This window comes from Castor canadensis, chromosome 13, assembly GCF_047511655.1.
Source record: "Castor canadensis chromosome 13, mCasCan1.hap1v2, whole genome shotgun sequence".
Classification (NCBI taxonomy): domain Eukaryota; kingdom Metazoa; phylum Chordata; class Mammalia; order Rodentia; family Castoridae; genus Castor; species Castor canadensis.
Genome location: NC_133398.1, coordinates 106,113,482 through 106,141,209, shown reverse-complemented (window position 1 = coordinate 106,141,209; position 27,728 = coordinate 106,113,482). Strand labels below are relative to the sequence as shown.

The following is a 27,728-nucleotide window of genomic DNA, read 5'->3' as shown; positions in this document are numbered from 1 at the left end:
AATCCAAGATTCTTAGATGTGATAAACACTAAGTGGTGGATAAATGGCTTTTCTATACACCAACAATGAACTTACTGAAAAAGCCATCAGGAAAGCAACACCATTCACAGTTGCCGCAAGAAAACCTAGGTGTAAACATAACCAAAGATGATAAAGGTGTTTAATGAAAAGTATAAAGTACTGAAGAAAGAGATTGTAGAAGCCACTAGAAGATGGAAAGACATCTCATATTCATGAATAGGCAGAATAAATATTGCTAAAATGACCATACTACAAAAAGAATATACAAATTCAATGTAATCCCCATAAAATTCCATTGATATTGCTCACAGAAATAGAAAAAAACAATCCTAAAATTCATATGGAAACACAAAACACCCTGAATAGCCAAACCTACCCTGAACAAAACAAACAAAAAATAAAAACTGAAAAACAATCACAAACTTGACTTTATACTATAGAGACATGGTAACAAAACCAGCATGGTAGTGGCACAAAAACAGGCACATAAGCCATAGGAATAAAACAGAAGATCCATGAATAAGCCCAAATGGATTCTGCCATTTGATTTTTTACAAAGCCGCCAGAACATACATGGGAAAAAAATGCCTCTTTAACAAGTGGTGCTAGGAAAATTTGATCCACATGTAGAATACTGAAACTAGATCCCTGTCACTTACTCTGCACAAAAAAACGAACTCAGAATGGATCAAAGACCTTCATGTAGACTGGGACTTTGAAACTATGAGAGAAAAATGTTAGGGAAAGACTTGAAGATAAAATCACAGGTAAGGACTTTCTGAATAGTATTCCAATAGCTCAGGAAATAAGAGTGAGAATTGACAAATGGGATTGTATCAAAATAAAAATCCGCTCCACAATGAAAGAAAAAAAATAAACAGTGAAGAGACACCTGCAGAATAGGAGAAAGTCTTTGCCAAATATTCATCCAACAGGGAATTAATAGGTAGAGCACAAAAAAAAAGAACTCAAAAACTTAAACAGCGTAAAACCAAATAAGCCAATCAATAAACACGCAATGCAACTGAACAGAAACTTTCTAATGAAAAAGTACAAATGGCCAATAAATACATGAAAAATGTTCAACATCCTTACCCATAAAAGAAATGCCAATCAAAACCACATTGAGATTCTATCTTACTCCAATCAGAATGGCTGTCATCAAGAAAACAAACAACAACAAATGCTGGTAAAGATGCAGGGGAAAAGGAAATCTTATCCACTGCTAGTGGGAATGTAAATTAGTCCAGCTACTATGGAAATCAATATGAAGGTTCCTTAAAACTTCTAAAATAGAATTATAGTATGATCTAGCCACATCACTTAAGGTATACACCCAAAAGAATCAAAATCAGCTTACTATAGAGATACCTGAAATTCCCGTTTATTATGGCATTATTCACAATAGCCAAATATTTCCATATCTAGCCAAATATTTCAGCTATATGCCCATGAGTAGATGAATGGAAAAAGAGACCCAAGCCACGTGAGTAGAACGTACCCACCAGATGACAGATGAATAGGGGGTATTAGAGGCCAAGTAGAGTGTCAAGAAAGGCATCATCATCAGGGAGGAGGCTACACAGCCCAGTAGGGGAAGCCAGAGTCTGGGGAGGGGAGTGGACATCTAGGTGACAGGGTGGACCAGTGTGGGGTGTCAGAGCATGAGTAGGGTAAGGTAAGAAGCCATATGGGGATGATCAGCAGAAGGAGTAGGTGCCCAGACAAGGTAAGAAGGGTACCCATGATAGACAAGGAGAAGCAGCCAAGATGGGAGAAGGGTTACGTATGAGTGGTACTGGACAAGTAAGTGAAGATATTAAAGATAGTGGGAGTCAGGCTACTCATCATTGGAGAAGGGAGTTATACACGCCGAAAAGAGGAGACAACCGATAATCAATCTGTGATATTGGATTGGAATTGAAATTCATGGTTCCCAATATATACAGATAGATATGGAAATAAACATAGACAATAATGTATATGTGTGCATTATTGTGTGGAGGTGTGAGTGTGTGTATGTAGAGGCTGGTGTGTGTGTGTGTGTGTGTGTGGTGTGGCAGTGTGTGTGCCTGCTCTAACTAACCATTAAGAGGCCCAGGGACAGCAACACTCTTGTTAAGGTTTGGATAAGTGTCCCCTGAAGGTCCCTGTGTTAAAGGATTTGTCTCCAGCCTGTGATGCTACTGGTGGAATCTTTACAAGGTAGGGCATAGTTGGAAGTTTTCTGGTCCCTTAAGGGCATGCCTTTGAAAGGGATATTGGGACCTTAGCCTCTCTGTCCTTCCCCTTTCTCTCTCAATCTCTCTCTCTCTCTTTTTCTTCTCTTCTTGCTTCCTGGTTGACATGAGGTGAGCAGCTGCCTCCAGCAGTACCAAATGACCATGGACTGAAATATCTAAAAGCATGAGCCAAAAAGAAACTTTTCCTCCTTTCAAGTTGATTATCTCAGGAATTTTGTCACCATGGTAGGGAGCCAACACAATCCCAAAAAGCATAGCTTGTGCATGAGCTTAGTTTCTAGAGACCATTCCCCTTATGAAAGCTCCAGGTGTCCTTGGGAGAAAAGTCAGCTTGCAGGATTAGTGGTAGAGGATGAGGCTGTTACAGGGATGGAGGTGCTCAAAGAATGATGAGAACATATACAAAGGGCACAGAAGCCAGTTGAAGGAGCATCAGGATAAATACACTAACAGATTAGAATCCAATGAGTAAATTTGGGAATTATGAATTCTAACAAAAAGAATCAATATAACTGAAATTTTTACTAGCAACCAGAGTGTTTGGATAGTTCCACATACCTTCCACCCAATGTTTCTTAATTACAAAGGAAAGAGGAGAAAGTCTCCAGTGGGGAAGCCTGACAAATGCCTCCTGAATGAAGCCATCAAAGAGAACACTCAGTCATTTCCACCAGCAGATACCCTATGTCATTTCTGTGAAAGAGCAGCAAGATGCAGACCCAAAGAGTGAGAGTATCAGTCAGTGTTCTGGTGCTGTGACAAAAGTCCTGAGATAAATCAACTTTAAGGAGGGAAAGTTTACTTTGGCTCAAATTTAGAGGCTCCAGTCCATGGTCCTTTGCTCTGTTGCTTTGGACTTGTGACTGCACTGGTACATCATGGTGGAAGTGAGTGGCAGAGGAGGCTATCTACCTCCTGACAGCTGGGAAGCAAAGAGAAAAAAAGGGGCTGGGTTCCCAATATCTCTTTCAAGAGCAGGTACCCAATAACCTAACTTCCTCCCACCAGGCCCCACCTCCTAAAGGCTTGACCATTTCCGAAATAGCACTTAACACCTGGGTTTGGAAGACATTTAAGGATGCATCCGAAGCACCCAGTCCTCCAAATTGAGGACTGCTCCAGGTTGAAGGAGGCAGATGTGACAACAAAATGCACAATTCTGAGCAGGACTCTTGAAATAAAAGGCATTGTTAGATAATTGGAGAAACACAAATGGGCTCAGAAGATTAGACGGTAGCAATTTTGATTTCTTGGTGGTTTGAACAGGTGGACACAGAAGATGGACAGCACCTGGGTCCTGAGCCACCCAATAATCAGATGAGGCTGGGTACACACAGGGACTGGGCATGCGTCAGGACTGAAGTTCTACTGGGTGAAGCGTGAAGGAGTCAGGCTTTATTTGCTCCTGTAACACAGCCCAGACTGACTGATACAAATGAAATCTTACAATAACAAGGCATAGTAAGAGGAGGGGCTCGAGGGCCACCTTTTAAATGGACATACAATACTTGTACAAATGTAGGCCCAATGTGATGTGATACATGTATACATTGTGCAGTGATCAGGTCAGGGTAATTAGCATATCCATCACCTCACACATGTACCATTTCTTTGTGGTGAGAACACTCAATCTTCTCTTCTAGATTTTTGAAATACAGAATGCATTATTTTTAGCTATAATAACCCTACTGTTGACCTACTCTCCCAGTTCCCCTTTTCCCAGCCTCCCTGGCCTCTGATAATCACTATTTTACTCTCTACTTTTATGAAATAACTTTCATAGATTCCATGGTAAATGAGAGTGTGCAATATTTGCCTAGATTATTTCACTTAACCTAATGTTCTGCAGGTTCATGCGATGTTGTGACAAATGACAGGATTCCATCCTTTGGGGGCTAAGTAGTATTCCTGTGTGTGTATGTGTGTGTTAGGTTGATTCTGCTACTGTGACGAGTACTGCAGTAAACATGGGAGTGCAGGTGTATCTGTGACATATTGATTTCATTTTCTTTGGGCAGTGAGATTGATCATACATGTTCTACTTTAAATTTTTTGAAGGAAACTCCATACCGTTTTCCATAGCATCTGTACAATTTACCTTCCCACCCAGAGTGTGTAATGGCTCTCTTTCTGTGTGTTTACCAGTATTCATTATTTTGGTCTTTTTGATAACAGGCACAATAACTTGGTGAGGTGACATCGTGTGGTTTTGATTTGCATCTCCCTGGTGATAAGTGATGTTGAGCATTTTTTCCCAACCTGTTGGTCATTTGTAGGTCTTTTGAAAAATGTCTTTCTAGCTCTTTTGTCTAATTTTTTAATTGGACTTTTTCTATTGATTTGAATTTTTATATATTGTGGACACTATCCTCTTAGCAGATAAACACTTGGCAAATACTTTTTCCGATTCTTAGGTTGTTTCTTCACTCTGCTGATTGTTTCCTTTGCTATGTAGAAGCCTTTAAATTTGATGCAATCTCATTTTTCTATTTTGCCTTTATTGTCACAATTTTAGAGTCTTACCCAATTAAAAAAAGTCCTTTCTTCTTTTTTAAAGTTATTCTCAAGATAAAAGAAATAGCTAAGAAGTGTGGGAATATTGGAGTGTTGTCATTTCTTTGTGATTTAATGGGTAAACGCCCCAGTGTGTGCTCTGAAATGTGCAATAACCAGAGACCACATGAATGAAGGCCAGGGAGAACCCAGCCACTTGTGCAAGCTCACCCCACTGGGATGGTATTACAAAGCCAAATGATGAACCAATGATGAATGACTCAGGGCATAATTTCAAGCACACATAGGCCGACTGAGTGATTCAGAAGATGCTGAAAAGAAAAAACGGGTAGGGAGAGGAGGTTTCAGACTGCCTCTCTGAAGCCTAACTCTCAGACCCAGTCACTGCTCTTTCAGCTGTTATTTTAGGGTCTTTTATTTTCAGCACCTTACCAAGGAAGTGCAGAATCTGTCCCAAGTGGCCTTCTCACCTGGTTTCCAGTGACCTCAGCGCATGGTGGGAGGGCCTCAGAGGCATGCAGACTCTGGATTAAATTTAGATGCAGAACTGTTTTGCATCCTTCTTTCTGTGCGTAATCTGTTCTGCCAAGTTTTCCCCTTTATAGTCAGGGACCAGCCAATTACCATGAAAATCAGATGAATAAATATTGAATAGAATGTGTTCTGCGTCTATTTTGGTGTCCTCACAGCAAGGGAGCAACATACGTTTTTAATTAAGTCTTTCCTTTCCATTTTCTTTTCAGCTAAAGCTATCCTCCATCAGATCAATTAAACCAGATAATCAGATTCAGCTAAAAGCCCCCCAAAAGAATAGTCATTAGTAGGTATGACTTAACAAGTGTTCCCAACTGCACTGCAAATTTCTCCTCCAAACCTGAAATTATATGAACAGCACAGCTTTGGGATTGGCTTGTGTGGACAGAGTTTGACCATATTATTACAACCCTATTACCTCATTTTCTACACCATCTTGATACTGATTTGAATGTACAACATATATATTGTTAGTAGAGTATCTTTCTCTTTCAAAAGCATTCTTTGGTCTAAAAAGACTAAATGAACAGAAATGTAACCATCTTTGTTTTGTATGATGACATATTTAGCTAGATTTAGCCATATCATGTTTTTAAATAGCCCAGATTTCAACTGAAATATTTATATTCTCATAAAATTGCTTGATAATTTTCTCTCCTGTTTTCTTTTTATAAAACTACAAGTGAATTGGTGGACAGCTTATGCAAAGACAGAACTCTGGGCTGGTTCCATTTAGAAAACTTGGTTTGTGGTTCTGCAACTGCACACCACATCGAATGTGCTGCTATACTTAGTAGGGTATGATGTCCCCAGGTCATCTGTTTGGATTCTCAATTCCTAACCTGTAAGAGCCTGGGTTGGTCAAGCACTCATCGGTTGAACACCTCTGTGTGCCAGGTACTGGGCCCAAAGCAGAAAATTACTGCAAAAATAAGATTGCTACTCATACGGAGGTTATATTCTAGTGGAAGGGGGAATCAAATAATCAAATTAACAACTGAGCAAATGCTTGTTTGTGATAAGTGTATTAAAAAATAAGTCAGAATAAAGAAATAGAGTATCCAGGGGATACTCTGGTTTATCAGGGGATTCCCTGACAAGCCTTGTCTGATTTGAAATAAGCCCAGTTCATACTCACACTAAGCAGTGAGTATGACCATATCAACCTGATAGATACTCAAGTCAGATAAGCACTCACAAGCAAAGGCAGACTTCACTTATAACAGAGAGTCCAAAGAATCCTAAAGAAAAGAGTAAGTGTCCAAACCTAACAATTACTATACCAAGACAAAGTAGCATTTATGATGGGATCATGGCATCAGAAAAATCTACCTGTGTCGTTCTCCATATTGAAAGATTTAAGAAAAAATTATTAACTCAAAAGATGCTGAAGAAGCATGTGATAAAGTTCAGAGGCAATATATGATAAAAGTAATAGGTAAACATTCCACCAAAGAGGAGATTTTCTTTTAAAATTGGCTTACAGATGAATACCAGGTGTCCAAAATGATGTTCAGGTTTAGGAGGCACTCGGTGCATATTTACTGAATTAATTAACTAATTAATTAAGTCCCTTAGGTTGAGATGGACCATCTACCAAAAACTTACTGCAAATACTCTTCTTAATGGAACAAAATCTCAAAATAATTCCTTTCAGCGTGGGCCAGGCAATGGCGCCCCCTTCTGGTCAGCGCTCAAAGGCACAGCAGAGTGAGAACAGGTGTAATGATGAGCAGGAGGTGCGTTATCTATCAGTGCGTGCAAAGGTAGGACCCGGTTCCAGTAACACTCTGGATTCACAAAGATCACACCACACTCATCTTTCCATAGCAGTGCTTGTTGAGAAAGGTACCTAGCCACAAAACTTCACTTACAGCGGGGTCTAAACCTAGACACTCTGGGAAACCACCTAACAAAGGAAATGGAAGAACTTTCTGGAGAGAATTTTGAAACTTCACCAAGGATAACTGAGTGAATGGAGAGTTATGTCATGTTTGTGGATGTGATGATCTAAGATTTAAAAATGTTCCTTCTCCACCAAATTAATTTACACATTCAATGTGAGTCCTACCAAAATTCCTGCATGTATTTTTGGGGATCTGATAAACTGATTCAAAAATCAGAATAAATATGGGGTAATATGATCAAAGTGTGTTACGTGCATGCATGGAAATGTCCTAACAAAATCCATTATTTTGTACAATTAACATATGCTAATAAAAAGAAGTGACACAGTAAAAGTTAATCGTATGGTTTATAAAAAAATAAAGTCAGAATAAAGAATGGTAAATGTCTGAGAAGAGCAAATGAAGTTTGCATAAAGGAGAATCAAGAGGAAGGAGTCACATCACTAGATGTTAAGACAATTTTACAGCCATTATGATAAAATGTATAGTACCTACACAAGGAATAAGTAGATCAATAGAACAGAAGTAAGACTCCAGAAACAGATCCCAGCCCAGAATACAGTCAGAAGGAACATTGGTATGGCAGAGAAAATATGAATGATTTGGTAAAAGGTGTCAAAAATGAGCTTACTTTATGGAGGCTTTAAAAATAGGTATCTTCAGCTGGAACTAAAACTTAATTGTGAAAGCTAAAGTTAATAGAAGGAGACATAGAATGCAGTTTGTTTGTAACTTGTGGGTGAGGAAAAAATTTAAACTAAAAAATCATAAACCATAAACTGAAAAACTGATGGATTCAGCTACATTCTAAAGAAAAACCTCTTTTGATGGAGAACATCACAGACAAAATTATCAGATTAAAAAAAAAGAAAAGCAAGGGTTGGTGGCATGGCTTAAGTGGTAGTTTCTTGGCTAGCAAGCACAAGAGGCCCTGAATTCAAATGCCAGTACCATCAAAAAAAAAAAAAAAAAAAAAAGCAAAAGCTTTCACATGGAATTTCTATTGCTAAAAAACTCAACAAGAAAACCCAGTTTTAAAAAAGTCAAGCCTGGCAGAATGACTCAAATGGTAGAGCACCTACCTAGCAAGCATGAGGACCTGAGTTCAATCCCCAATACTGGAAAAAAATGAAGTCAAAAGAAAAATATGGGACAAGATAAAAGCATTAAAAAAATTACAGGAGATACCTGGCAAACTGCTAATGACATGTAATTAAAATTGAAAATTAGACTATGAGGTGTCCTTTTACTCTTTACTCCTACAGACTAGCAAAACTAGGGAGACGTCATCAAGGAAGAGCATGGGGGACCCCTTGCGGTCTGCTAGTGAGCCTCTCAGTGGTCCAGCTAATTGAAGAATGCAAATGCAATCCCTGGTGAAATTAAACACATGCATTTCCTCTGTCTAAAAGTTTCACTCCTGACACTTGCCCCAGAGAGACTCAGAGACTTTGTACCTTAGTACAGAGAAAAACATCCATGATGCTTTGTGGCAGCTTAGGTGCCCTTCTCCAGAGAGCCCAGTAAGTGACGTGCAGAATGTGTGTACGATGGACCCGAGGCAGCCCACCCAAGTATTGAGCCCATATACAGAAAGCACCATCAACATTTCTCAAAAACACCCTGGGATAAAAAATATGAAGGGAAAGGGGATTTATGGAACAGCATCATGTTTGCAAGTTTCTAAAAGGCACAAACATAAAAACTATATTTTCGTAGATGATGTACATGTAAAAAAATAGCTACTGTAGGTGGGCTGGAAGGAAGTGGTCACTTTCATTACAGTCCATCCTTGGGGAAGCGGTGGCCTTAGTGCAGAGGGCAAAGGGACTATGCAAAGACAGATGTTTTGAGAGCACCAGGAGCTGGGATGTGCTGGCATCTCAATCTGACTCCCTCAATCATCTCGGGTAGCCCCTCCCTGCTCCCACCCATGCATCCCATATGGTTAAATTGTGTGCAAGTTCAATGCTATTGATTGATTCAGACCTACTATCAATCATTGAAATAATTCTACTTAAATCATTCTACCTTGTGCTTTTTGTTTTCACAGCCTAAGAAGTTGTAAACAACAATCCTGGGAATACTCAATGGTTAAGTTGATTTAATTGCATTTATTAAACTTAACAATTATTGGGCTATACCGAGGGTAAAGGCAAATATATTCACTGATTGGGAGGTGGGTGATTCAGCCAAATGCACAGAATTTTTTAGACACACTGGTACCAACACCAGGTCACCAGGCATAACTTCTCTGAACAGGAAAACAAGAGACTAATTGGGGTAGGGGCGCCTACTGCTCAGCATTTTTACAGCCTCAGCAACTCAATATTTGAGATAAATATTAAAAATCCAAGAGCCTGTATATCCTTGTCCACTGTGAATGTATTTGGAAGAAAAACTTTCTTTTCATAGATTTATCTCTTCATAGTTCTCTTTACAGCTTTCTAGTTTTATCTTTCACATTTAGGTTTCAATTCCAACTGAAGTTACTTTAGAATATGATATGGAGTAGAGACTCAATGTTTTTTAAGTCTCTATATAGTAAGCTTAAAATTCTGTTTATTTATCTTAAAGGACATGGATTGGGGCTTTTAGCCGGGGCCATGGTAATTTCCCAAGTTCTATTACTCCCACAGGGCACTCACCCTGGACACCTCTCCTTTGGCTCTGACCAGAAGGCCTAAGTCCTCTGTCCCAGCCAGGCATGCACAGGTAGAGGAGACAGTGCGGTGGTTACCCCACCACACTGCTCAAGAAGTAGACATGGTTAAAGGTAGGTATGAGCTCACTGGAAGGCCCTTGCCTCATGCCTCACCGTGCCTTCAGGATCCACCAGCAGCAGGTGCTTGGCCTGGCCATTGTGCATGCCTGTGAGGACAAAGGAGCCAGGGTTGGTGGTACTCTTCCTGACAAGGAAGTCTCCATCTTTCGCCAGCAGTCCCTCTGCCTCCTTCCTGCTCATCTCTCCTTGGTACCAAGGCTCAGCATCCAGCTCTTCCAGCATCTTGGCGTCTGGGGCTCTGGGTGAGACGGGGCTGATGCACTCCACTGAGGCTGCTTTGTTCAACATGGGCCCCAAGGACTGGTTCTTGAGAGCGTCTTCAAAAGGTTCTGTCAACAACATTTTCCAGCAACAAGTCAATCCCAAGAAAGAATGATAAAAACATGGTGTGAGAGATGAAAATGCAAACACAACTTCTTGGGAGAGAGTGACTAGAGAAAAACAACTGGCTGGTAGTATAACAGGATTCATCACAAACGTTTAAAGCACATCCCAATTTTTGGCATGACTCACTCTGGTGAATCTGCTTTCCCCAGATAGCTGGGAGTTGTGCTTTGTGCCAAGGATTTAAGCACACTCTTTGTCTAGCTATTGGGAATGACTTCATTGTTACACGCTATACACATTTCATGCGACCTACTTTCCTTAGAAAATCAGACAGCCTCAACAAATTTGTACAAAAATTTGCCAATACCAAAGGAAAGACAACCTACAAAGCTTTGATTTCATGCAAAACCTAAGCCCAATCCACTGAAGGTTCATTTCAAAATCCTCGGGTGCCACTTGTGTGACCTACTCCAGGCTACAAGTTCTACTTTCCCTTCATTCATTTCTATAGCAAAAAGTTTTTATCTGGTGAGCCTGTCATCCCAAGTTATGTGGGAGGCTGAGCTTGGGAGAATCATAGTTTGAGGACAGCTCAGACAAAAAGTTAGCAAGACCCTATCACAACCGATAGCTGGGTGTGGTGGCATGTGACTATCATTCCAAGCTATGCAAGAGACTGAGATCAGGAGGATTGCAGTTCTAGGCTAGTCCAGGCAAAAAAGTTTGCAAGACCTCATCTCAATGGTAAAAAGTTGGGTGTAGTGGTGCATACCTGCCATCCCAGCAGAGGTGGGAAGCATAAACAGAATCAAGTCAGGTGGCCTGGACAAGAAGCAAGACCCTATCTCCAAAATACCCAGAGCAGAAGGGGCTGGAGGTGTGGCTTAAGTGGTAGAGTGCCTGCCTAGCAAGCATGAAGCTTGTACAAACCCCAGTACTGCCAAAAAATGTTTGTTTTTTATTTTATTTTTATTTTTAATATGGGTACCTGATACCACTCTTGGCTTGGTTTCCTTTGGAACACACTTCTTGCTCTAGAGGGACTGGTAAACTGCTGGTCTACAGCACCAAATACCAGTGCCAAAAGAAGTAGCCAATTAAATTTCAACATTCAGTTTTCCTGTAAAGTGATACGTACAACATCCCCAACATCATCACCATCGCTGCCACCCGTACTATTACTTAGCTCTAATGGTTCATGATCAACACCATACAGTATTGCCTTTACTTCCATCCATCTCAGTAGATACAACCCCCTTTAAGCCCTTTCTTCTTTCTGTCTCCTTCTCTGCCTTTGGGAGTAGGAGTAGAAGTTAACTGGAGAGAAGGATGCTCTGGTTCTCAGTGCTCTCAAAATCCAGCCCCACCTAACTCTCCTCAGGCTCTGAGGCCAGGAGTCACTGTTAAATTGACTAAATTAAACAGTAGAAATGATTTTCCTGGAAGTACAGCACTAGACCACAATAAAGAGAAACTGAAAGAACTGAACAGAGGCTGGAGGCTCTGCTCTGCTTTACAACTTGGGGAAGTGGCTTCATACTTCTCGGGCTGTTTTCACATTTTTTTTAAATGAAGGGATTGGATGGAGTGATCTGTAAGCTATCTTCAGGCAGTGACACTCAATAGTTCTTTGGGTTCAGGTGATTTTTGTCAAAGTGGGAGTTAGACTGGGAAGCCGCAATGGCTGAGGAAGAGTAAAGTGTGGGTATCGTGATGCTGCTTAGTCTTCAGAGCACTTAACCCAATCTTCACCCACATGAGATACCATGAGCAGCAAGTGTTGGACCAGCAAGGCTGTCTTTTACATGTGATGAGGTTACTTAACTTGTAGGATTCTCCATTTCCTCCCGATAAATTAGGGATAGTAACAGTAATAATAAAATCTATCTGTAGGGTAATTGAGAAAAATCAAACAAAATAGCAAGTGCCTAGCACAGAGTAGCAACTCATTCAGCCCTAGTCTCCTTTCCTGTCCTTTTCAGCTTGCTAAGTTCTCAAGGAATTAAAAAAGGAAAACTTTAAAGTATAAAGCTTTTTGTGAGCTTTGGAAACTCTTTCCAAATTCCTCAACAATAATTTCCACTTTCATCCCATCTAGGTTTGTGAATGACTTAGTTTTCCTAACCTGTACGACAAACAGGAAGTCCACATTGCCATGTGTGACAAGTTCCTGCCATTCTCCTCTCCCAGACCTATGGCCTGTAACTTGGGAGCCCTTCTCACCTGGCAATACATGCTTAGTTGTTTTTTAAGCCCCACCAGAGTAGGGGCTGTCTGTTTTGTTTTGTTAGATATCTTTAATAAGTAGAAAAGTATTTTACGTGTGTTAAGAACTCAATAAATTTTCGGAAGGAGTAGTTGGAAAGAAAGAGTGAGAATCAGAAGGATAAATAGGTGAACAAATGAGCAATGGAGAGAGAACACATGTAAGGGAGGCCCATTGCAATTTCTTGTTTGTATGCTGGTCTTGTTTAAAAGACTGAGACCTCTGAGAATGCAGGACATTTAATCTGTGCATCCTGAGTAAATAACACAATAGTTAGCAAAGAATGGCCAATTAATATTGAAATAAATAGATAAATGAACACATTGATTTGTGTATATCATTTGTCTCAATGCATGGACAAGTCTTCAAGAGCAAAGTCAGTTCCAAACAGGGGACAATTGGTTCTGCCTCTTGACTGCAGAAAGATTTTAGAATCCCAAAGTCTTAAAATGAGCCCAATCTGAGCCCAGAAAAGAGCCATTAATCAAAACCCTGCTTGCAGAAAATTCAATGATTAGATGTATAGTGAATAAAAAGCAGTGTAAAAAGCAACCTCAAAAGAGAAGAAAATGAGAGACCAATGGAAAACCTACTCATGTCAAAGAGGTCTTTCCGTGGGCTGCTCTCGGCACTGCTGGCTGCAGCTGGCAGAGCCTGTGGTGGGATGTGCCGGGTGTTGACATAAGTGGGTGCTTCTCCCACAGTGGCCACATGTCCTTTCCCTTCTGGCATGTTGTAAATGTCCAAGGACCCTGCAACAAGAAAATGAGCCCCTTATTTCTTAGGATGGCAACAAGGTTTGTGCCTCTGGTGTTGGGCTCCCCAGTATTCCAGAGAGGAGCTCCTGAAGCCAGTCAATGAGAACATTCTTCCTGCAGATGTCCTTGAGCTAAATTCTCCTCTTCTAAGCCCAATGCTGCTGTGTCCTGGCTAAGATGTCAAAAAGAGACCTGCTAGTCAATGTCAGGATAGGCACCATGATGGTCAGAGGAGGTGCCCCACTTTTCCTCTCCTTCACAAATGCTCTGATAGGAAATGGCTGAGCAGAACCACAAGCCTTAGTTTAACTGCTCTTTTTTTTAAGTGTCGGTGAACACTTTATGGATTATAAAGCTCCTCCTAACAAATAGAGTCCTTCCTTACAAAACAGGTGTTCCAGATCCACTCCTAGCCTGGGTCTATGGAGCAGGATTGAGAAACACTCCCTGCCACACTTCTGAGGCAGTCACACTGCATCAAAGGGACTTCCTAGTAGGCCAAGGGGTGCTGAGGCTGAGGCCAAGCCTGAGGGTCTTGGCTGTTCTGTCACTCAAGAATGCATGCTTGGGTCACTCTTTTCTGTGTATACCAGTCTCCAATCCACTCACACAAACTCATCCACAACAATGCCCTGGCATTCACATTTCTGTCCTATTCTGGGGTAGTGATGTATTAATGTTGGCTCAGTACCACTGGGAAGAGTCGGTTCAGGACTTTTTTTTCTTTTTGAGACAGGGTCTCACTATGTAATCCAGGTTGATCTAGATCTCACTAAGTGGTACATTCTGGTCCCAAATTTGTGATCCTCCTGTCTCTACCTCTTGAGTGCTGGGCTTACAGGTGAGTGCCATCACACCCAGCTCCAGTTCTGGGTTTTTTAAAAAGTTTTCCCAGTAACTGTTGACAGGTATTTTCCAGCACTCCACCATTGCCCAGGCTGTGCACGTGAGGATGCAGTGTTGTGCAAATATACACAAATAAATAATGGTCCTTCACTGGGGAACTGTGCCTGCAAGATCACAAGCCAAATTTCTGGCTTCTTATCCTTGTACATGATTTGTTTAGCAGGCTGTTCTTAGATTATGTATTCTTGCTCAGCAACCACCAAATAAGGTTTATATGATTGAATATATTACAAACAAATCAGTGATTAGAGAAAGAATTCTACAAACTAATTTTCAAAAAGGAAAAGATCAAAAGTTCCATGAATGCCTTCCTGACAGTCTTTCCAACTGCAGGTAACAGTAGTGGCTGAGCTGGGGCAGAGGGAAGCATGCCATAGTGGCATCTGGAATTAATGCTCACTTTGGAGGAATGCCGACTGGCAAATTAGTAAGTGTCATTCCTATTTGTTCTATGGGAAAAATGTGTCTATTATTCCAAATAAGACCTTGAAATTTATCAAGAACATGAGTCTCTGTTCCGATTGGGAGCTTATGTAAGGTTCATTTTTCCCTCATGCACCTGCTGTGTTCTGTACTGCTGTGTTCCTGGCTGGAATAGCAGAATATATTTTTTAAAAGATATATTTTAAAATAAATCTGACATATTTTACCATAAAGTAAATATCTAGAGGAACTAATGTACCTTCTTTAGTCTTTAACAGTTATACTTACAAATGCACATGCTATTTAAATGCATTTGAAATATTTGTGGGACAAAGCTCATAGTGAAAAAGAACCTCTGGCAAAATTACATCTTTGATTTGCTATATTCATTGCATTAGAGGCAGAGTCAGGTTGTTACTTCAGCAGGACTACTGTGTTTGGTTGGCTAGGCTAATACTATGAGTCTTTCTTCAGGTGAGACAGAAATGGAATTCTTACAGGAAAATTTAGAAAACTTATTGTTGCTTGTGCCCTGGCACAAATGGCTAGAATGAAGGGATAAGGCTTAATGTTAAACCAGTAAGTGGCTGAATTTATATTCATAAGGCATCAGTTATGTCCAGCTTCTTCAGACACTCTAGGCTTAGTAACAGGACATATTGAAAGAGTTGTGAAAAATTTTGAGAAGGGAAAAAAGTTAAAGTTGAAAGAAGTCTTTAAAGAATAGATTGGATAGATATATAGATGAGTGGATGGATGGAAGTAAATATAAATAGATAGATAGATAGATAGATATAGACAGAGATAGATTTAGATGAAAGAGATAGATGATAGATAAATAGACAGACAGGATGGAGAGAGAATACATATATATATATATACTATGTATATATAAATAACTATAGAAAGTAAAGATTTTTATGAGTAGTTAGTAGCTAGTTCTTAGTTAATGTAAATTATAGTTATATCTGGATATATCTAAATTAGATATCTACATTAGATATTTAGATATCTAGATTATACATACTTACATTAGATTAGATTTAGTTATAACTAAATTATTTTTAGCATGTGATATAAGCATGTGTTATTAGATTTGCTAAGACACGGACATGTCTTCTCAAAGTACCGGGGGCCTATGAGTGACTTACATCTGCAGTACCTCCTGTGCCATAAACCCCAGCCTCAAGCAGGTACCAACATTGCTCCTGAAGCTGCCCCTGAGTGGGGGGCATGAAGGGGAAGTGAGATGAGGAAGGACAAGAAATCACTGCAGGAGACACGGGCTCTCCCTTGCTGGGGAACACAGAGCTTTTTTGTAAATAAAATACATCTCAGAGGTTCTTCACTGACTACTGTTTGACATTGGTAAAGGTGTTCCTGGAATATCAATTCCTCAGCAGCCCTGGGCAACTAAGCTCTGGCCAGAGGAAGCCTGCCAGTGGCCAGTCTCCAAGGTACATAAAGACAGTGAGTGCTAGTGGGTCTGAGCTGGACCTGGGACTGCAGGGAGGCACCACAGGATTTGTGCCAGTGGACATGGGAGAAAGATGCTGCCCCTCTAAGGGGTCTGTAAGGAATTTGTAGCACTGCTCACAGCAAACCTTTGCAAGGCCTCACCCTGCTACTCCACAGGAAGTGATGACTCACTGGCGAGCCCCTGTTTGTTACCAGTGTGTTTCGTGTTTCTCACCTACCTTGCCCTGCCTCTCACCTTGCCTGATGGGAGTTCGCTGCCAGTCTTCACCAAACGTGTCTCCTAAGTGTCTTCCCTGGTAATAAGTTTGCTCTTTTCCTGAAAACTATAGACACATGTAAATACACAGAATGAAAGAATTATCCTCTCATTCCCCATCTTTGAAAGCCACAATGCAGTGGTAGGACTTTGATGGGTGGACTGCGCCCTCTGTTACATTCAGTTTTTCCTTCATGGCTCATGGATGGCATTTTGACAAATAAGTTTATGTGGGTGGTATACATGCACCCTGCTCATTTTTATGACTCCCACAGCGCACCTCCCCCACCAACTACAACTGTTATAGTGACCTCTTTCATGTGTGGTCATGTCATTCAATGTAACCTAAAATGAATTACAATTGGAGTATCTATGTGACATATACCACTTCCCACTAATTCAGAGGCCCACAATCATTCACATTTGGGGAAGTCTGCTCTGAAAATCAGGAAATTCCTCTGTCTTAGATCTTTGATTTCAATGTTAGATTGCCATTTTTATTGACACCATTCTCATTGACATAAGTAGGTAATGTTAAAATTTTCCAGGGCTGGGAGTGGTGGAGTATGTACTTAGCATTCACAAGGCTCTGGATTCAATCCCCAGCACCATAAAAAAGAGGAAGGGAAGTAATTTCCTATAACAAGATAGAAATATAATAACTCTAAAAAGCAGTTTTAAGTTAAAGGGGAAATTTGGGGCTGAAGGGGGAATGGATAAAATAGAAAATACATTAAAAATCTCATAATTTAAAGGCCTATACTCACTCTTTTTTCAGAGAACCCAGAGCACAATAAGACATTTAAAAAACCTTCAGTTCTGTCTCCTGCTCATTAAGATCACCATATGATGGGATTTGTCCTAGGATGGAGAGGACTCCCAGGCTCACATCTCAGGAATCACAATTTAATTGCAAGGCACTTGGCTAATGCACTGTGATATTAAGCAAAAACCTCTCTTTGTCACATGTTTTGTGAAGTGAAGTGAAAGAGTTCGTGAATGATCATGGCAAAAGCTAAATGCAACATCGATCTGAAATAAAACTGAAGAAAATGAAAAAAAAAAAAAAAAGGTCCAGTGAGCCTCTGTCCAAGGAGAAAGCATGAGACTCACCTGGGCTGTGTCAGGAGCATGGGGTCTGGTTTTCAGTCGTGCATCAACAAACCCTCCTGGAGGAGGCATCTTGCTGGGAATGCTGTTATAGTAAGGGTGGTCTGGACCATCTCCCTCCTCTTCTGTCCACGGCTCATCAAGACTCTGCATTCTGTCAAGAGATTTCCAAGGGCTTTTGCCAACACTTGAGCTTGAATGCAAGGCCAACAGATCTAATGTCAGTACCTACTATGGTTTGGATGTGGTTTAAGTGTGAACGCCCTCACCCAAATTTTTTTGTGTTGAAGGCTTTGTCTCCAGAGTGGTAGTGTTGTGAGGTACTGGGACCTTTAAGAGGCAGAGCCCAGTGGGATGAGGTCCACAGGTAATGGACGGCATGCCCTCCATCAGTGTGTTTCCAGACATTTAAGGAAATCTGTCTTCAATTGTTGGCAAAGTAACATAGGTAACCAAGTGGAGCCATCAGTGGGTATATATGACAAAAAATAGAGTTTTTATAGAATTAGTGAGGAAAAGTCACTAAAACAAACAGCAACAGTAACAAATCCTGAAAAAGAGAGAAATCTGATTACCAAAATTACTACACCATGTCATTTAAATTTCCATTCCAAAAAATATGAGGCATACAAAGAAACAAAAAAGGAAGAGCTCATATATAGGAAAAAATAAATAGTGGAAACTGTCTGTATAGAAACTCAGACTTTGGACTAAGTAAATAAAGACTCTAAATTAACTACTTTCAGTGTGTTCAAAGAACTGAAAGAAATCATGTGTAAAAAACTCAATAACAATGCCTCACAAAATAGGGCATCTCAATATAAATACAGAAATAAAAAAACAACCAAATTTAAAAAACTTGCTTGAAGGTCTTACGGTGGATTTGCACATGCAGAAGAATGACAGAACATAAAGATAGGTCAATTGAGATGAATAGGTCTGAGGAACAGAAACAAAAAAATAATTAAGAAAAATGGACAGAGCCTCAGAGATTTGTAGGACGTGCCATTAAGTATACCAACATATACATAGATAATGGAGTCCCCAAAGAAGAGAAGAGACTGAGAATGACAGAAAAAAAAAAAACTTGAAGACATAATAGTTAAAAATATCCCCAAATGTGGTAAAAGAAAGCATTGATCTATACATCTAAGAAGCTAAAAAAAAAAAAGACCTAAAAACCTCAAATTAAGATAAACTCAAAGAGATTCATACATCATAATCAAGTTATTTAAAGCCAAAGAGAAACAGAATCTTGAAAATCACAAAAGAAATGACTCATCCTATACAAGGGACCATCAGTAACGTCAACAGCTGATTCTTACCAGACCCAACAGAGGCAAGACAGGCAATAGAGTAACTGACTCCATGTGCTAAAAGACTGCCTACCAAGAACTCCATGTTCAATAAGATCAGAATGCAAAAATGTAACAGAAAAGATATTCCCAGCTTTTAAAAATGGAGAAAATTCATTGTTAACAAATCTTCTCTACAAGAAATATTAAAAGTACTTCAGATTGAAATGAAAGGACACTAAATCCATATTTACATAAAAAAGCAGAGAATAATGCAAAGTTAACAGACAAATATAGAAGACAATATAAATGTACTTTTTGCCTATAACTTTTATTCCTCCCCTCTAAAAGAAAACTGTATAAAACAATAATTGTATCTGTGTTGATGGGCCACATAAATAACAATGTAATTGGCATGACTATAACAAGACACTGGAGGGTGGAAAGATGGAGCTACACAGGAGCAAAGCTTCTGTGTACATAAAAATTAAGTTGCTTCATCTGAACTAAATTGTTATAAATTAAGATGCTAATTGAAATTCCTATAGCAACCAATGAGAAAATTACTTTTTTTCCCTTTTTTTGTTATTATTGTACTGGGGGGTGCACTGTGACATTTACAGAAGTTCTTACAATATATCACAGAAAATTACTTTTAAAAAACAGTAAAAGAAATGACAAATTAACAGGATACACTTGAAAAATATTTATTAACATAAAGGAAATAGTAATGGAAGAATAGGGGACAAAAATGACATAAAATGTATAGAATATAAATATCCAAATGTCAGAGGAGAGTTCTGAAATATCAGCAAATTGCATTAAATAAAAATGCATTAAACATTCTAATTAAAATCAGAGATTAGTGCAACTGATAAAAAATTATCTAACTATATGGTTTGTTTTTCTTTTTTGTTATTACAATTATTTTTTCTTTTTTTATTACCATATATTAATTGTACAAGGGATTTCACTGTGATATTTCCATATAATGGAAATACAATATGCATATAATGTATTTTGATCAAATTCGTGCCTTCAACTACTGTTTCTTATCCTCATACTCCCCTCTTTAAATAATTTAAATGGGTATAAGTATTCTGTTTTCATACATGCATACAAATTACTTTGATCATCTTCACCCCCCTTTCACCCTCTTCTTCTATCCTTCCCACTCCTGCTGGATCCCACCCTGACTCTACGTTTTCTATGAGAAACACACTTTAGAAAGAAAAACTGGAGGGGGAAATAGATAATACAACAATAACACTTGAAGCCACAAATATGACACTTTTTATAATAAATAAAACAACTGGACATAAGATTGGGAAATGGAAGTTTAAACAACATAAAATATCAACTTGAGACATCTATAGAACACTCCACTCAACAACACAGATCAAAATTTCTTTTCAAGTGTAAAAGGAACTTTCTCCAAGACAGACCATGTATGTGTTAAGGTAAGAAGTGAACCTCGAATATCTTAAAGGACTGAAAATATGCAAAGTATATTTTCATGTAATAATAGAATCAAAATAGAAATCAATAGCAGAAGGAATTACATAGGATTCACAAAATGTAGAAATTAATGTTCTTATAAACATGGATCAAAAAAGAGATCATAAGGCAAATGAGAAATTTCTTTGAGATTAATGAACAACATGTCAAAATTTTTGGGGTAAAGAAAAAGAAGTGCTTAGAGGGAAATAACTATATTATAAAACACTTAATGATAAAGAAAGATCTCAAATCAGTTACTGATCGTCTATCTTAAGAAACCAGAACAGGAAGAGCAAACTAAGCCCAAAGCAAGCAAAAGGAAGAAAGTATTATTAAGGCAAGCAAAAGGAAGAAAGTATTATTAAGGCAAAAATAAACAATAGAAAAATGATAAAGGAAATTAATGAAACGAAGAGTTAGATCTTGGAAAAATCACCAAAACTGTCAATTCTTTAGCTAGACTGACTAAGAATAAAAAGAGAGAAGACTCAAATGATAAAAATCAAGAACAAAAGAGGGCACGTTACTAAAAAAATGAGTAATTGTAAGGCAACAAATTAAACTACTTGGATAAAATGGAAACAGTCCTTAAAAGACTCCACTACCAAAACTGACTCAAGAAAATATTAAAAATCCGAATATATTTGTAAAAAGTAAAGAAATCGAATTAATCATTAAAAAAATTACTCTCCCAGAAAAGACCAGGATCATACAGCTTCCTAGTGAATTCTAACAATATTTAAAGTAAAATTAACAGCCATTCTTCACAAACTCTTCTGAAAAATAGTAGAGAAGGCAGCACCTCAAAACTCAACCTATGAAGCCAGTAATACCCTAATACAAAAACCATACAAAGATACCAAAAGAAAAGAAAATGGAACATCATTATCTCCTATGACTATGGATGGAAAAACCTCGATTGAATCCTAGCAGACTAAATCCACCAATATAGAAGGGGAATTATACGCCATGACCCAGAGGGATTTATCTTAGAAATATAAACTTGGTTCAACATATAAAAATCAGCTAATGTGATATATCCTATCAACAGAATAAAAACAAATGCCACATTATTACTTCAATATAGACACAAAAATAATTTGAAAAAAACCCAGTACCTTGCATTATAAAAACACTCAAAAAATTGGGAGGTATTTCTGATAAAGGCATCTATGAAAAGCTCACAATTAACAACTTAGATACCAGTGAAAGACAGGATGCTCTTCCCCTAAGATCAGGAACATGCCTCCTGTAGTCATTGTACTGGAGGTTCTAGCCAGAATAATAAGATAATACAAAGAAATCAAGGGCTTCCATATTAGAAACAAAGAAATAAAACTATCTCTATTTGCAGATAGCAGGGTCTTATAAATAGAAAATCCTAAGGTATGCACAAAAAAAAGCTATGAAAGCTAATAAAGAAGTTAAGAAAGGTTGATGGCTATAAGATCAATGTACAAAAATCAACTATATTTTACACATTAATAATGAAGAAATAAAAACAGAATTAACAAAGAAATCCATTTATCTTTGTTAGGAAAAATGCCACTCTCAAAGAAAGCTCACGAGAAAAGTCTCACGTCCATAGAGCAAAGTTTAATGGCAGGCCCAAACTGCCAGGCTGGCCCAGGAAAAGATGGTGCAGCCCTGAGTCTAGGCGAGCAGTGGCTTTTATAGAAGGGGGAGGGTAAGGAAGTTAGTGCATGTGCAGTAGTCTCTGGGTAGGGGTGGGGCTGTCTTAGAGCACAGGAATTTAAGGGCAGGGCTGCCATTTTGGCTGATTCACAAAATGGTGATATTATTGTTCTATCATTCCCCCATTTTTTCTTTAATAATGATGAGGATAGGGGCTGAGGATCAGGAATTGGGGCGAAGCATTGGTCTCTTTAGCTGCTTCCTGCTGGCAGGGGTCATTGTATGGGGCAAGATCCTCAGGCTCCTGTGTCCTGGTGGGGGCCCTCATAGCAGTCCTCTGGATGGTTTTGGAGAGGTTGGTATCTCTGGAGGTACAACTGGTTAAATTTTTTATTAGCAAGAGGGAGAGAGGAAGAGAGAGAGAGAGAGAGAGAGAGAGAGAGAGAGAGAGAAAAGTGGTTCATGCTGATTGGAGGTTGGGGCAGAAGGGGAATTCAAGCTAGACTTGAGGCAGGACGGTGACCCTGGGAAACAGAAACTTAAGGGTGCAGTAAGAACTGAAACCTATCGGCACCATTATTGCCAGCATTCCTCCTTTTTTGTTTGTTTAAGGAAGGGGGGCGTTGTGTTCACTCTGACTTCTTCAAGCTGGCAAGGGGCAGTGTAGGGGAAGGGAGGGTTAGTTGACAAACAGTGCTGGGGTGGTGAGTCTCATGATGGTGTACACCCAGGCTCCGTATGGTGGGTATTAACCATCCATCTTCATGTAGGGAGTCAAGGAAATGTAGCAGGCATTCTGTGAGGGGCTCATGATGCTTATAACCCGGTGTCCTGGTAGGGTCCATTGTAGGTGTCCTCTGGTTGTGCTATCAGGGGTTGGTATCCTTAGAGGAGAAGCTGGTTAAGTTTTTGATTGGCAATAGAGACACATAGTATGATACAAGGGAGGAAGATTAAGAATAGGAGAGCAAGAAGAAACACAGGCATTAGGATGGGCATTGGCCAGGAGAACCACTGTGAAATGTTGTTCCCTAGACAATTTCAAGAGTCTTCCAATTCTCTTCTCCATTTTTCTAATTGTTTCTTGAGAGGTGCCGCCATTGGGGGCGCCCATTGAGCTTGACAGCAGTGGGTGTCATGAGAATGACCAGATGAGGGCTGGTTCATTGAAGTCCCAATGGAGAGGGTAGAAGATCCTTTTTGGAGAACAAGATGCCCTGGCTTAACAGAAATTGTTATAGGGTGGGGCAGGATCTGGTTTGCATGCTCTCTGAGAAGTTCCCTGAGAAGGCAAGTAGTCAGCTAGAGGAGCAGAGTCTGTTGGAGGCAAGTTTTCTAAGAAAAATGGGTGACCATACATTATCTAAGACCCAAATAGGAATATTAGGAGGATCATAAAAAGGTGTCTGCTCAGAACTGCATACCTAGGGATCTAAACTCTGCAAAATCCTACAACTGCCAGGAAAGCTGTAAGCTGTCTTATGGTATGGGGGTTGGGAAATGGAAGATTGGGTTGATGCATTTATGACTCAGGGAGTGAGTCTGTCCCTTTAAGGCCACACCTAGGTAGGTGACCTCTGGGAGGCAGGGGCTGTCAGGATTTAAATGTAACAATCTTGGATAAAAGAGCGCTTTAGCTCATTATTTTATATAAATTGACTCTTTTAACTTTTTAAATGTTTGTACCATATTTAGATAAAGTATAACATAACACTGTTACAAGGTGGTCATTTAGGACACATAAGCAAATATGTAAATGAACTCTGATTTAGCAGTACTTAAAGCTTGACAAGATCAGCAGAAAACACAAATAATTTCTTTGATAAAATCTTTCTCTGTAATGGTTTTTTGTAGATGTTACTCAGAGCAGAACAATATTAAGATAACCTTGTTATTTTATAGACATAGAGGATTTGATTTTAGTTTGACATGACCCTAAAAATCTTTTAGGCAACTCTTAGATTATATTCAACTTTAACTTTATCACACACTGGTTTTTTATTATACACTTTTAAAACTTACTTAGACCTTTATATAACATACTAAACCCTTTGATGGCTTGTTTTTTCCCCTTCTATTTGAAACAATCTTTAGGATAAACCCTTTTTTACAAAATCCTTTCTCATCCAAAAACATGTCTTTTTCTTTTAACTTCTCAAAAAATACATTTATTACTTATCTATATCTTTTCCAGTTTACTTTGCAACTTGTATTTTAAAATTAACTTTTATAAGAATTTTAAATTTATTATAGGGGCTGGAGCAACTAATTAGTAGCCCTTGCTGTTTTAAGGAATTTATGATATGCATAAGGCCTCATCATCCCTCAGGCTTGAGGGGATGTTGTTTTGGGTGTAGAAACTGTGAGGGATTTTTGAGTTTTATTTGAATAGGGAGGGCCAGCCTGGCTCATGCTACACTCATCTCATCAGTCCACACTGTGGAATCTATTTGTTCCTGAAGGAGGGGGCAGCAGAGATAGCTGCCTGGGGGGAGGAGACTTTGAGCTTTTAATTGAGATAGTAAATCTTGTCCCAGCAGGGACACTGGAGTTCCAGGAACTATGAGGAAAGAGTGACAGAAGAGGAGGTCTCCCCAGGAGCAGGCCAGAGGCCAGGTAAACTAGCGCTCTAAGGGCTGGCCAGATTTGCCCTGAAAGATAACTTTTGTCATTGGACCGGGGACCAGGAGAAAAAGGTAAAACAGAGAAATAGGCTCCACTGTCTAGGAGGAAAATGATCTTTTGTTTTTCTGCCATTATGGCTCCTCAGCATTGATGCCAAGAAGTGAAGTGTGGACAGGAGGCTGGGACCCATCAATCCACAGGAGGTGGCACCTCGCCTTCCATCTGGTGATGGGGGCACTTAGACCTCCAGTGGTTACCCTTGCAGAGGGCAGGGTCCCGGTTGGGGGCGGGGCTGTCTCCCAGGATGTCCCCCCTTAAGCATTCTCTGCAGAAGTGCCCCTCATGTCCATCATGGTAGCAAGTTCAGGATACAGGACCCAGTTGGGTGGGGCTCTCTCTGAGGGCAGCAATGAGGCCATGGTGTCTCTTATGTTTTCTCTCCTGTTAGGAAGGTCCTGGACATACAGACATAGCTATAAATACAGACATGGCTAGCTGTATTACTTGGCTCAATGACTTCCCTTCAGCCACAGTCTGAGTTTTTTACGAATATCTGGGGCTGACTGTTAGAAATTTATCTTTGAGGAGAACCTCTCTCACCTGTGACTCTGAGTCCACTGTGGTATGCTTTCTGATGGCATCCTTAAGATGCTGTAGAAAGGTAAGAGGATTTTTTTTTAGATTGTTGCTGTAAAGTAAAGTTGTTATTTTACATTGACACCTGACACTCTGGAGAGCAGGTCTCTGAACTGTTCTGGGCCTCAGTTTCCTCACTTGAAAATGAGGGATTTGGTCTATGTTAAACTATGTTTTTCTGCTATGAGATGGCTGAAGTGACATTAATGCCACTTATCTTCTTACAGCTGTTTAGATGTTTTTAAATTTCCCTTAGATCTGTTAACTGGAAGGGGACATATGACTTGCCCTCTTCTTATCATTGCCTATTGAAGAGGGAAGCACTCGTTAGGAGGTTCTGAGTATTGGAGTGGCTTAGAAGGTAGAAATTGTATAGGGGACCTCAGTTTACTTTTTGTACTTTTATAGAAAAGGTCTAATTGGAGTATGGTATTGTAATTTAAGGAACCCTGTGAAGGCCACTTCTCTTGGTCACCCAAGGCTTACTGAGGCCAGGCCTCAGTACAAAGCTTCCAACATCTACAGGCCAGAAGTCTGGAAGCTGCAGGTCCCATCTAGAAAGAACAAAACATTAGGATCCTGTCTTTTAGCTAACAGCAAGCAGCCTCTTTAATAAAGCCTACCTTTTTAACAAAGAAATCATTTGTAAAGTTAGAGAATGGCATTCAGAGGGCATTTCAGGCCAATAACAGTACCATATGGGACAACTAGTGTTTATATTTGGAGGGAAAAATTTATGTTGAGGTATAGAAAATTCTAAGTGAGAAGATTAGAGACCACAGTAATGTCCATTTTGCTATTTCTGGAACTATAACCTTGAGCTAACAATTGGCTTACAAGGGCTGGGTCTGATGCCCCAAGGTGTGAGGTGGGGCTAGGAGCAGGACTTGTGCAAGGCGCCACTCCCTCCACACACACCTGGGACAAATGACCCTGGCTTCCTAGGCCTGATCCTGCGGCCTGTCACCCTTCCCCCCTTCCTGTGTACTCTGCGTGCGTTTATTCTAGGGGAAGTGGCGGAGGGCCACAACCATCACCACATGTGGCTGGTGGCCCAGGATGTACTGGGTCCTCTCTATGGATTTTCTTAGCTATGGCAGGCATTTTTGCTGTGTCCAGAAGCTGGCATCCTGTTCACAGGTGTGCCTGTTTTCTTTCCCTCCTCCCCTTGTGGGGGTGGAGTTATGGCATAAGCATGGCAGCTGCAGTTTTTTGTAAGCGCTTTTTGTAAAGCAGCTGATTTAAAGTTACTTTAGACTGAGAAGCCTGGCAAACTAGTTGGAATAACTTAAGTCATAAGGTACCATGCTACAGGTTTTTCATGGGAGGCAGGGTCCCAGTAAGCCCAGGCAGGGGAAGGCAGACAGAGACAAAGGACATGTGGTGAGACCATGGAGGAGGCAGAAAAGGTGTGCTGACATCTTACGTAAGGGAGGGGAAGGCAGAGCCTGGAGGCATGACACACGCCTATGGGATTAGCCATCACCTGTGTCTCTAGGTTGCTCCCATTGACTGGTACTAGCACTCTTTCAGCAAAACGAAACCTCCACTCTCTGGTCACTGTCTCAGGAAAAAGGGGCATTAGATGGTGGGGGCAGGGGAAGAAAAGCAGTCGTCAGATGCCATAATCAAACAGGACTCCACCAATGTAGCATGAGGCATACCCAAATAAATCCGGGGCTTGGTCTCAGCCCACAGGAAGGGAGCATGAGCTCTCCCAGAGCTGGAACCTCCTTGAGGCCAGAATTGGCAAGGAGTGGCTTGCTTAACTCCATGACGGGGAAAGTTTTTCAGGAAAATAGGAAGAGACAGGCATGGTAAGCAGTGCAAGAAGTCTGTTTACATGGGGAAGGAGGAGGTTTGGGAGAGGAATTGGCTGATTTAGAAACTGGTTTACAGGCTAATAGAATCTGCACAGGGGAACAGAAGGTCCAAAGGGAGGGTTTGAGGGCAAGAAGTACATGTTTTGGCTTGCAAGTGGTGCAGAAGGCTGGATTTAGGCAGAGGTATGAAAAAGCTTGGACATATGGAATCTCTCCCCATCATCCCTATTGCTCACAGTAGTTATAAGTCCCATAAAAGGTTGGGATCTAAAGACCCAAAAAGGGGCCAGTGACTTTGGTTGTCTAAAGGATAAGTGGGCCAGATTTGAGTGCAAAAGCGAATTAAATTTTTTGGTTTTATACCTGGGGTCAAACCCAAGGTGTCTAAATTATTGAGGAGGCATCTCAGTGGGGAGTCAGATGGAAAAGAGGAGGAGGCCCCCATGTTGGGACCTGGTCCCGAAACAAAAAAGGGATTGGGAGGATATTATGAATCGCGGGGCATCCCCATGCAGCTCAAATATCCGAGAATGGTACACGGTGCATGAGAAGCAGTTGCCACTGCATTCTAGTGGCTTGTAGGGTCAAAAGGCCAAGGGGGCTGTGGGTTACCTGGCGCTGGGATTTTCAGACGGGTGGTCTCTGAGACCAAGAACGACAGAAATAGACCCAAGCCAAGGCTGAT

The 27,728-nt window shown here is 40.2% G+C and overlaps 1 protein-coding gene across 1 annotated transcript in view; it reads right to left on the bottom strand.

Annotated features, from left to right (window-relative positions):
* LOC141415484 (SHC-transforming protein 3-like) overlaps nt 1-27,728 on the bottom strand; it is a 59,569-nt gene that overhangs the window by 24,187 nt on the left and 7,654 nt on the right. The window contains exons 3-6 of the mRNA XM_074052196.1: nt 17,533-17,683; nt 16,399-16,486; nt 13,191-13,349; nt 10,038-10,333 (exon numbers count right to left, since the gene is read on the bottom strand). Of these exons, the coding sequence (XP_073908297.1) occupies nt 10,038-10,333; nt 13,191-13,349; nt 16,399-16,486; nt 17,533-17,683 (694 nt within the window). The remainder of the gene's footprint in view (nt 1-10,037; nt 10,334-13,190; nt 13,350-16,398; nt 16,487-17,532; nt 17,684-27,728) is intronic.